This window comes from Mercenaria mercenaria, chromosome 19 (genome assembly GCF_021730395.1).
Source record: "Mercenaria mercenaria strain notata chromosome 19, MADL_Memer_1, whole genome shotgun sequence".
Classification (NCBI taxonomy): Eukaryota; Metazoa; Mollusca; class Bivalvia; order Venerida; family Veneridae; genus Mercenaria; species Mercenaria mercenaria.
The window spans coordinates 15,556,178-15,568,405 of NC_069379.1; the positions used below are offsets into that span (position 1 = coordinate 15,556,178).

Consider the following 12,228-nt stretch of genomic DNA (forward strand, 5'->3'; position numbering starts at 1 on the left):
TTTGGCATGCGTAAAATACATATTCATGTAAAGATGCGAGCAAATCAAAATTAACATATTAAGCATAACACAAAGTATGAATTTTAAGATGTGAGAGTATATTCTAAACACGAATGAACAAAAAATAGACTAATATCTAAGTGTCATCTGGTCTAACATTAGACTGTCTTAATTTAAAAGCTTAGTAATATATAATGCAAATTTCGTTAATGTATTTTTATTTGTCGAGTTTAATAATTCCATGAATTTAAAAACACTTGGTTTTTTTGAGAAATATTTACTAATATATTTTTGCGCAGTTCTATATAACAGCTACACATTAGAATAAAGTGGAACTCGTCTTCCAAATCATTAAGGTCACAAAGTTCCTGTCTCGGTATGGGGTTTGTGGAATGTCTGGCTTTTTCAATCAGTAAGTCATGCGTACAAAATATAATCCATAAAGGCAAACTGAGCTGTGTGAAACACTAGCATGCGTCCCACTGTCTATTTAATTTCGTGTAATGGTTTCTTTTAATTAACATGTTCTAGGGAACGTGGGCAGTGTTGCATTTTCCATTACTGCTCATGAACAGACTCAATCAAATCGAGTCTGCAATTTTCACTGTTTGCTTTGTTCTCGATGCTTTCGATGGATTTACTTTCCAGATTCTAAACTTTTAAAAAGTTTGTTTTTTCAAATATAATTGTATGATATGAGGATTTGCTTGATTTTACCAGAAATATTTGTCGACGCTTATCGATTAAACATATCAGACGATTGCTCCATTTTAAATGTCTAAACAAAAAAGAAAATAGAATATCGGCTACTATACCTAATACAAGCTTATTATTTTTTACACTAATTAATTTAAGATGAATCCTGAAACAACTTGTACCAATTTTGATATCAGCCTTTTAATCTCATTCCTGTGAGATTACGAGTTTGAGAGAATTCGAAGAGCCTGTTCTATACGCATGGTACTGAGCGTATGAAAAGAACAACTGGTACGTTCCTAGTACGCGCCCTGGACTGATCCCTGACCTTCCGCATCGGAGGCGGACGACCCTCTACAAACAAATTTACTACTCGTAAGACCGTTCCGCCGAAGAGGGCCGAACTAAATGCTAAAATGAATTCACTGGATGTATACTCAAAGAACACTCAACGTCTGAAAGGAACACTTTTAGAAAACAAATACCAATTAAAATTTATTATACAAGGACTTAATCAATTTGTTGTGTTTATACGTGTTAAAATTGACTGAACTCGATACCGGATCACAGTGATATTTTACCTCTTACAAAACGCCCCAGGTATCTCGTAATCAATATGTCAATATAGGAATTAGTCACAAAAGAGTAAAGTCAACCCAGACATATTTCAATAACGTTTTTTAAATTTCGTTACTGTGTTTCGAGAAATATGACCTTAATTAACCGATTCTTTTAACTTGTTAGTGTATGGTTATGCACAAGTGTGAATCTCTCATCCTTTACCTATATATCTATAAGATACGTCAATATAGTCATACTTGAATTACACGATGTGTATTTTCATTTTGTTTGAATAGATATATACACCAGCTAGAACTAAAATATCTGTTAAACTTCTGAATGGTTGGGCAAATGGTCGCAACATGAATATCGATATATATCTAATGGTGAAGGATTTCGGTAATACTGATGGGCTTTGTGGAAAGTTTGATAATACTAGTGCTAACGATTTTACCTTGAGAATTGGTCAAACCACGGATGATGCCAATACATTTGCAGATGACTGGAGGTAAGATAGTATTACGAATTTTTTAGGATCATAATCAACCATCAAGAAGATCATATAAAGCCAGTAGAGATTATACATGTACTAGTAAATAGTAGAAAACTCAATTTGTCGAACTCTAAGCGAGCAATCGGGTTAAATGACTCCCAAGTATTGGCGTCCATAGACATCGTATAACTTAGAGAAAAAAGGTTGGTATTTTAACACACAGATGCTGTTGTAACATGGAAAGCAGCGTAGTTATTTATCCATTTAAATTTTACAAATGAATTGTTTGATTTATTGTTCATATATTGGGTTTATCAGCAGGTCATTTTCAGCTATGCATATCTACCGAAAGTTAACACGGCCTGATCACATGATTTCTGCGTTAGCAAATTAGCTTATACGTATGCTATACACATTACAGCTAATACATCAGTATCAATGAAAAATAAAACACAATTTAAAGAGCAATGCTATTATTTCAAGGTTTTGTCAAAGAATTAAGGTGAGATTATGTTTGAAATGTTTACACCTTACATACATAACTAAATGACTTACTTATTACTTGTCAATGCAAAAGTTGTCAAGAAAAGAATAAGAAAAATAATTTTGTATCACAGCGAAAGAACAATATTCCCCAGTAATAGCAAGGAAATAACTATGATACGCATAACCAATACAAAAGTTAAATTTGACAACGACATTTCTGAATCTATTAAACGTGATAGCCATGCCAAACGTTACAAATGCAGTAGCACGAGAACATCAAAATTTATGCATTATATGTTATGTACCTATTTTTAAATCTGAAATATCATAACTTTGATTATTTTGCAAGAATAAGATAATGAGATAGTTGGGGGAAAGCAAAATTTCCTCTAACATTAGTATAAATGTACAAGTACGTGAATACCACAGCAATAAAACATTTGCATATGATCTCATCTTTAATTGGAAATAAAACAAGTTTAGAAATCTTTCTTCAGTTTAAACGTACTTCTAATGTAATAGAACATAATTGGAAATATGGTTCAGCTTAAACATCCTTGTATTTAAATAAGACATAATTGGAAATATGATTCAGTTTAGTCGTCCTTTAAATAAAAAAGAACACGAGCAGTCCTAACTAAATCTTAAATCTTATTTAGAATCTGTATCAGCGAGATATTTGGCATAAAGACATTGTGACAGGTGTTGCAGTTGTTGAGATGTCAATCACGTTAAACTGTAACAATACTGTTTTCTCTTTGATAAGTTTAATTCCGTTTCCTTTCTGTATGTCACACATGGATACAATTTATTCTGTGGGTTCCTTCTTGTGATGGCCATATGATTGTTTAATGATGGCAACATTTCTATTTTCTACACTGCAACGTCGTTCGATTGTTTTCTGTTTTGAAGGCTGAAACCAAAAGAAAATCTATTCAAAAACCCGAATAGGAAGCTAGATAAGTGGAGGGAGTACATTAAAAAATGCCACCGAGAAGGATCAATATCCGCCGCAAAATGTAGCAAAATAAACAATTCGTGCTCTGCAAAGAGGAAGAAGCGTGCAACTGAGAGAAAAACGTTAAAACTGAAAACTTCAAGAGGCACATCTACGAATATATATCGTACAAAGGTGATTTTCATTTTAAAGTCGGTCCGCATGTTTGAAACAAATACTGTTTAACAATGCAGTTTTTATAATAGACATTTGCAAATTAAGTCTACGTGGACTGTGAACACATAAAACGATCGATTTTTCAAGGGGACCGTCTCAACATGATAATTTTAATTTATGTTTGGTAGGAAAGCATTCCTATAATGACGGTAATTATGTCACAGCACAGGATAAGTTGCGCATCTGCGACAAAGTTGAAAAGATGAGCTAGTTTGATTGCAATGTATTCGTATTTCATGGTCGTCGTCGTCCGATATGAAAAAATCTAAACTGGGTCAGCTGGGATAAAAATGTAAGTCAGCAGGTAAAACATTGTGAAAACTGTAGTAAACATAATATCTTGCGTCTTCATTCCTCTGTTATTATTATACGCCCGAAGGTGTCCGTCTGTCCATTCGTGCCGACTCCGCTCTGTAACTCAAGAACCCCTTGAAGGATTTTAAACGAATTGATACAAATGTTTTCCACATAAAGACGACGTGCAAACGGCCTGTATCAGGAGGCTCGCTTTAAGGTCAAGGTCACACTTAGGGGTCAAAATCATATGACTTTGTTTCGTGTCCGCTCTGTAACTCTTGACCTGTTTGAAGGATTCTAAAGAATCATTTCACACAAATGTCCACCACATCAATACGACGTGCAGAGCGCATGTTTTTGATGGCTTGCTACAAGGTCAATGTCACACTTAGGGTCAAAGGTCATATAACTATATATATTATAAAAATACAAACTAGTTTCGCCTATCGGCTCATTAGTGTACATACAACATTTACAATACTGTTGGAGATGCATGTGAAGTCATTTTATTATTTATCTGATTTATAGACTTCCATCTTGTGCCGAGTCTTTATATATATATATATATAAACAAACTTCAAGTCAATAGCTTTTATAGTAACAGAGATATTTGACTTTATCAAAAACTTTAATCAACGAAGACACGAAGACGCTGGAGCGAGTGCAGTAGCTCTACTTTTTCTTTGAAAAGTCGAGCTAAGAACAGACACATCCAAATTATATCACCTACCGCATAGTGATGATATAATTACCCAAACCCTATTGCCGTTATAAACTCTTTTTCCCTACAGCACATAATATAATCAAATTATGTTGAAACGGTCCCCTTGAAAAACCTATCGTCTTAGGTGTCCACAGTCCACGTAGACTTAATTCGCAAATATCTACTAGGTTTTGCTCTAAGGTTAAGTGATTTAACGCCGTCATATCTGGATAAGCAAACGTGCAGAACCACCTTGAATATATTTTGTACTGATTCAAAACATTCACTTCTAATTAATGTTAAGCTTGCATGGAAGGCAAAAAGCAAAATTTTAATTATATTTAATTAGTTACTTTGTTAATTGTTTTTGATCAATAGTTTAGTTAAATCATTTTTCCTCATTTTACAGATATTTTAGAAAATATACTCACTATTATCGATGACTGTTTCTATGACTTTCTTTACTCGCGTTTAGGGATTTCAACAACCGCTGGGAGCTCTTTATTCTGTTTTCAACACCCTACCCCTGTACCACTGTTTTTTTGCAAAATCTATAAATGCAACCTGTAACTATATTGACCTTAATGGATCGGTAGAAACCTACATACTTTTTTTCCTCTGTTTGGGTATTTATACTGGTCGGTTTTGGAAGAATTGTTTGCTTCCCTCAGTAGCGGAGTATGTGCTTTTTTATCTTCTTAATTAAAATGCTCTGTACTATTTTCCCATCTAATTACGAACTATTACCTCATTCATGAATTGTAAAAATACATACATAAGCTTAACTATAAAAATTTTAATTTTAGTTTTTAAGTACTTTAATATGAAGGTATCTGTTTTACGAATTAATATAATGTTTAAAGATGCTACATGACCTTTCGAAAGAGGTTGTGTGCGCAAAGACTGCAAGTTTGATGAACCGAAAGTGATGGCGTACAGTCATTTATCCGGATAACGTAGAATAAAGTCTGGACTCGGCGTACGGAAATTAAAATCATTTTATGAATTTATTGCAACCCGTGAGTAAATTTATTATAATGACAACGTTACTATCTTTTTAAAGTTAAAATATAATATTACAAATTCTTACGCGTTAAATAATTCAAAATAATGCCTGAAAACCAGCTTGAAATATGCAGATCACTTAAGTTTTGGGCGAATATTTTAAAATCACATAGACCGAAACGTTTTATTTCACAATAGTATAACCCATGTTGTACTATTTACGACTGTCAAAAGTATCATAAAAACTTCATTCTTGAAAATTTTCTATTCCTGAATATAATATGAAAATATACCTACTTACAAAAATACTTTCGTAAGGTCAAGCACACGATCTTACCCTTTTTAACCGAATTTTAAGTATATTCTGAAGTTTTTGAAATTAGGTTGCAATCAAAGTTTAAAATGTAGACAAACTTTTGATCTGAATGTAAAGAACTACCTTAACGCAACTTTAAAATAATATTACAACTAGTCTAGTTGTAGTAACACAATCATGCATAGTTTTGTTTACATCCCACGACAAAAAGTAATAAAGTTTATTAACTTTACTGAAATTCAGACAATATATGTGATGAGTGTGTCTATTGCACCAATTGGGGAAGCAACAATGTTTTAGTACCATTTTAAACCCTTAATAGCAAACATGTGAGTCAGACACCAACTATAACATATGCGTCTATCCACATTAAACTCGTTCAATTGAAATCTCATTCAATATATTCAAATTGAAAATACTCGTGTAATATCCTATGTGCTTAATATCAAATTGAAATTAAACTACTTCAACGCAGAACATTTCACTGCATGAAAATGCATGTATATGCAAAATGGAAAAAAAGACATCGTATCAAATGATTTGACATAATTCCGCATATTACTAGTTTGAAACTACTTGCCTCGAACATTGACCATTAGTAACGTGCAAGCGAATCTTAACGAACAAAACGGTCATAAAGAGCCCTTGTGCTTTCTTATTTAAGAGAAGTGTAGTAACAAACATAACCGAATCTGAAGCTGAACAGATCTGCAGAGACGCAATTTACAGCGCACCTGCTGTTCTTGAGTTTCCAGATAAACTAGCTGACGAAGATTTGGAAAATGTAATAGACCAATGCGTATACGATGTTGTTGTAAGTACATGCGAATTAAAAATGCTGTCAGCTGCTTTACCTTTTCCTATTATGTTTACTTAACAAAATATCCTGCTACTCCCGCTGGATAGTTTTAATGACCACATGTATATTTTTTTTCTTTAATTGTTATGGTTGTCATGCATCGTTGAACTCAAAAAGGGTAGCACTGATAGAAGTTAAGTGATGTATGGTATACCAAAAAAAATCTGTACTCAAACGTTTAAATGAAGAAAAATAATAATTAGCAAACATGCTATCGTTTGAGTTATCGTGTGGAATTTATAGCTGCATTTTGTATTGATTGTGTCGTTTATTTTTTGTAAATGTTTTCACACATGATTTATTGTAAAACTAAGTACTGTTTATTTTTGTCTCTTAGTTAGTCCTAAAATACAATAACATTTTTATGATTTTAAGACAAAACAAAAATGGTACAAAACTATAAAACCTTAGTTAGTGGTGACATTGGCATTGATCGCTCTTAAAGTTAGTTGTTTTGCTTGTTTGCTTTTTAGCAAGGGAACGATGTCTCCTGGGCTGAAGCGCATGTAGTAGCATTAGACAATATAGCTATAAATATACTAAATCTGAATCCAGTATTCAAGTCCAACAATTCAGACTTGGTGAAGACCTTTCTTTCACACACGTGTGTACACAACTGCAGTGGTAACGGGATATGTTCAAACGATGGTGAGCTTTAGACTTTATAATGTTGTGTTTATTTAATTGGCTGGACTGAATACTATCAATTCAATCATGTGATGGGATTTATAAGCTAAAAGAATGGTTTGAGTAGATGTAAACCATTTTCACATTCAGAATAAAGGCTTTTTGTTACAGACAAAATTTCCTGATTACTAGTAGGTGAACCGAAGAAAGGTGTTCCAATAAAAAACAGTCCAGTTATTTCAGTGAAAAGAAATGAGCCTATAAATCAAAAAAAAAAAAAAAAAAAAAAAGGAAAAAAAAAATTAGGAACTACATTCCACTATGCCGGTTATGTTTCTAGAATAAATATGAGAATATTAAACTCACTCCAACGTAAAGTTTTGATGATGATTCATAATCTTTAATTATTTATGAAACAGAAAAATGTCCTCAAAATGAATCCTGTTCAAACTCTAAAAATTAGGTGATATTTAAGGGCAACAATGAAAGAGACAATTGCAAATTTATGTAAAATAAAATCAATTAAACAAAATGTTCGTATCATCGCCTTATTCACAGGCATGCATTACAAGATAAGGCAGTTCAAAAAGCATTTATATATAAGTGCCATAACCGTTTAATTTCATTTTGTGTTTAATTGTGTTTTAAAATTAAACCTTTTTATAGGGATCTTAAAGAAAAATTCATATCTGGCATGCTAGACACGCTGAGTTGATTTTAAATTAATACTAAAACAGACACGTGATTTGATAAATAAAAAAAAACTAATTTTAACATAATCATGTACATTCTCTGTCAAACCCAAGTTGTAAAATAGCCTGCTATACATGCTATATGGTGGATTGCATCAGCTGGGATTTAGAACCAAGATTACGACTGTCACAGTAAGTGACAAGATCAAAGGATGATCAGGATTTAACACCACCACACTGCAAATACTGTAATATACGAATAGAAAACATTTAATTATCATTATTTGTAAACGTTTACTGTTAAATAATATTCACCATCAGGTCTGTGTAATTGTACGGGAGTATACAGAGGGTATGACTGCAGTATTGATAGACGGATTCCACCACTTATATATGACATTAGAAACGGAGGAATATGTTCAAGTGATGATGAGGATGAATGCACATGCTTCATCATTAAAACAGAAAACATATTTGAAGGGTTTCATTGTGATATAAAAACTTTTAAGGTAAGATATTTTGTCAAGTACAATAGTTCAAAAGCTATATTACTGTAATGTTACGAAACAGTGTTTGGAAAGAATGGATAGGACTAGGGTGAAACTACAACCGTTGATATTATTTTTAGTTCCACTTAATAACGGACACTTTCTTGCAAATATTTATTTGTAAAGTTGCCAGTTTGTTTATGAACATTTATACTGTCAAACACTGTACGATTATGACTTAAGTGTAGTTCCTCTGTACATAGGCACTTAAACCTGTTCCTTCCGATAACCAGCTGAAATAGGAAGTGTTCGCGGTGAGCGTTTAGGATCGTTCGGCGTCCGTCGTCTACCCTGTAGTCCGTATTGTCTTGGCTTTTCCGTTCCAGATACTTTCAACTGTAGGCATGCACACAGAATTATGCGATGGGAACTTAAAAAGACCCGATCTTAAAATAATTTCACAGAAATATTTCTTAGATAACCCTTCATTGATTCCCTTCAAATCAATTTGTATTGTTACAAATACGGCCAGTAGAGGAGACGTTGCTAATTTTCCTTATTTGGCTGTATGAAACACTTCTAAAGCCATCTTCTCTGCAACCGGTAGTTTGATTTCAAAATAACTATACAGCAATGTTATTTGGGTATCTACAAATACCTTCTTACCATTCTATTTCGTAAAACAACATAGCATCAATAGGATGGGTTTGTTTTCCTTACATAGCTATAAGAATAAGAATTTTCTCCTCTGCAATCTCAAGCCCGATTTCTGCCAAATATAATATTATTGTGATTTGTGTAAATACTCTTTTCTCGAAATAATTCCACAGGTTATTGGGCTGTATTTCATATTTCTAGATGAGCTTCAATGGAGAACGAGAGGAAGTAGGTAACTCCAGACGTGCTGGTGAATATGATGATGAGTATACTGGAGAATGTTGTGTACCAAATGGGCGAAGAAAACGTTCTGAAACTGATATTGAGACTGGGCCTTTTATATATGCATATGATATCACAATTAGCAATGACGGGATAAATTTTGGAGATATCAGCCCAGTGTATATGTATGATACGGCATGTCTATATTTAGAAGAGAAAGATGAAGTATTTGTCGGCCTGAAGGTAATTATTGAAATTGAACAAAAAATAGCATATATATGCAAATGCTAGATGAATCTTTATACAGAATTAAATTTAAGAAGGCGCAAATATCGAAGCAGAATTGTCTCTTTTGGTAATACTGATATTGTAAATCCTAAGGGATAATAACAGTTTTTATTTTTCTATGTATATGATTTCATGTTCAGGACGGATATTGTTTTATCGATGACACCTGCATAAATACATCTTCTACTCATCAAACAGGAAGTAGTTCCGAATGTTTAGTATGCGACCCACACAAAAACAAATATACATGGACAACAGGTATGTCAAAATAGAACAATAAGTTTGCTGTATAGCAGCATTTGGAAGGTAATACATTTAATGGCAATTAATGTAACATTCTCATACCTAACTGACAATGACTAACAAATGATATAAATGAAACGCTTGATATCAAGCAGGCACGATCTTACTTTAAATTTGAAAGATATTTCTAGCTGGATTCAATTGAAGTGTTTAATATCCAATAAGACATATACTTAACAAATCTTTTATATGCATCAGATGGAATGTTGTTCAATATTATTTATTTAATTTTAAATACAGCTCTGTTGTGCACTGCTAACAAGGTATTATTATTCATGTCATTACAGAAGGTAACTCTTTTAGATTATATAAAACAATATAGCCGAATATAATTGCTCATCACTCCTGGGTCATTTTGAGAAAAGGTCTGCTTCTTATTTTAGTTTTAATTATTAACAGAATCTGTTCGAATGCATATTGGAATTTATCCATGTTAGATAGAGATGTAATCATCCTTACTTCTTTCCTAAAACATAAGTTTATTTTTTACGGCATGGACCTTTAGATTGTATGATTATAAAAAAGAAAATGTTTTGTTGTCAGATAATTGGATAATTACTTTATTTCTTAAAAAGGTTTTGAAACTTAGTTACTGACATATATGCTATGAAAACACATAAGAATAAGTTTGTTTTCACTATTCATTTCTTTCGACATTGAAAAGCGTTGTAACTGGGTACAGCCTTTATATTTAACAACCATTAAGTACCAATTTTCCTTTCAGCATTGGTCACGAATGCAGGAACATTTTTATTGCCTCGGTGGCCCGTGTTCGATTCCCGACTCAGGCATTTTCTTTTCTTGCATTGGCATTTTCAAGATAGTTAAGAAGCAAAAGGTCAACCGCCTCGGTAGCCTAGTGGTCGAGCGTCCGCTTCGAGTGCGGGAGGTTCGATCCCCAGCCGCGTCATACCAAAGACGTAAAAAAATGGTACTAGCAGGTTCCTCGCTTGGCGCTCAGCATTAAGGGGATAGTGTTAGGACTAGTCAGCCCGGTGCCTGTATAATGTGACTGGGTGGGGTATCATGCCACGAAAGATAATTCTAACCAAAGTGTGTATGTATGTTAAAGGCTTCAACAACTTGGAGACATGTTGTGAATCGTCAAAAAGTAATGGAAGTGGCTATTCGGGTCCGTAGGAATAGCCTCGCAGGCTATTCTTACGGCTCTCCCGTAGGAATAGTGAAGAGCCCGCAGTTGGTTATTTCTACGGCAGTTTTGTGTTACTCATCGTACTGAATTCATTCGACCGATATAATTTCACCAAATTTCTTTACTTTTCCGACAAGGAAATCCAGAAATGACACAAAGGGATAGTGATTTCCCTACGTAGTATTTATTATTGTAACGCCTTTTTTTACAGTTTATTACTTCCACTTGTTACATAAACACACAATGTTATTACAACGAATTTATCGTACGTGTAAAATACTTATTTAACTGAAATGTGTCTTCTAAATAAATTGGAAAACGATCGTTGGTTGTACAGATGTAGATGTAGTCTAAATACATACGTTATTAACATTGAAACACAAAAAATATTGGCCAAGTAAAAACTAGTAACTAAGTAACTAAACTAGTTATAATATCATAGATCTATATTTCGTGTTTATACGTGTGTAATTTTTCACAACAGTACTAATCTCTTACCACACTAAAAATGTTTATTGCCCTTTACTTTAGTTTTATACTTGTATGATGTTTGTCACACATCAGCTTGATATGTTTGCATCAATTCAGACCTGACATGTTATTTGTAACACAATGACCAAATGTGATTACATGTCATTTCCGAAATCGGTTGAAAATATATTGGTTGCATGACTTCAGTACAATGTATTATGATACAAAACTGCCGTAGGAATAACCACCTGCGGACTGTTCACCTTTCTTACGGGAGAGCCATAAGAATAGCCTGCGAGGCTATTCCTACGGGACCGTAAGAATAGCCACGTCCAAAAGGAAGACACTAAATGTTGCTATTAACTTGCATTATTTCGTTTTTCCTTTTGTGACTCTATTTTCTCTTTATTATACTAATAAATTCAGTATTATAAGCGCTCAGAAAAAATGATAAATTTTTATTGTCGTTTTTGTCAAAATATTGAACGTGTAAATTTTATATTTTCAGCTGATTGCAGTAAGAGAAGCTCGGGTCTTTCAACGCCAGCTTTGATAGGAATCATTATCGGTTCCACACTGGCAGCTCTCATTGCTGCCTTTGTCATTATCTATTGTGTTTGCTGCAAGTCATCAAAGAGGTTTGTTTTGTTATAAAACCTATTTCAAGAAAGTAAAGATTGCCCACTATTAATAATATATCATTTTGTCAATAAGATACCATAAAATAACACATAGAA

General features: G+C 33.3%; 1 protein-coding gene across 2 annotated transcripts in view; it reads left to right on the forward strand.

The window, feature by feature from the left end:
- Nucleotides 1-12,228, forward strand: part of LOC123542290 (uncharacterized) — a 60,311-nt gene that overhangs the window by 43,399 nt on the left and 4,684 nt on the right. For both annotated transcript variants that reach the window (XM_053531589.1, XM_045328071.2), the window contains exons 15-22: nucleotides 1,554-1,765; nucleotides 3,149-3,368; nucleotides 6,396-6,545; nucleotides 7,064-7,238; nucleotides 8,231-8,418; nucleotides 9,256-9,519; nucleotides 9,705-9,822; nucleotides 12,000-12,129. In XM_053531589.1, coding sequence (XP_053387564.1) covers nucleotides 1,554-1,765; nucleotides 3,149-3,368; nucleotides 6,396-6,545; nucleotides 7,064-7,238; nucleotides 8,231-8,418; nucleotides 9,256-9,519; nucleotides 9,705-9,822; nucleotides 12,000-12,129 — 1,457 coding nt within the window. The remainder of the gene's footprint in view (nucleotides 1-1,553; nucleotides 1,766-3,148; nucleotides 3,369-6,395; nucleotides 6,546-7,063; nucleotides 7,239-8,230; nucleotides 8,419-9,255; nucleotides 9,520-9,704; nucleotides 9,823-11,999; nucleotides 12,130-12,228) is intronic.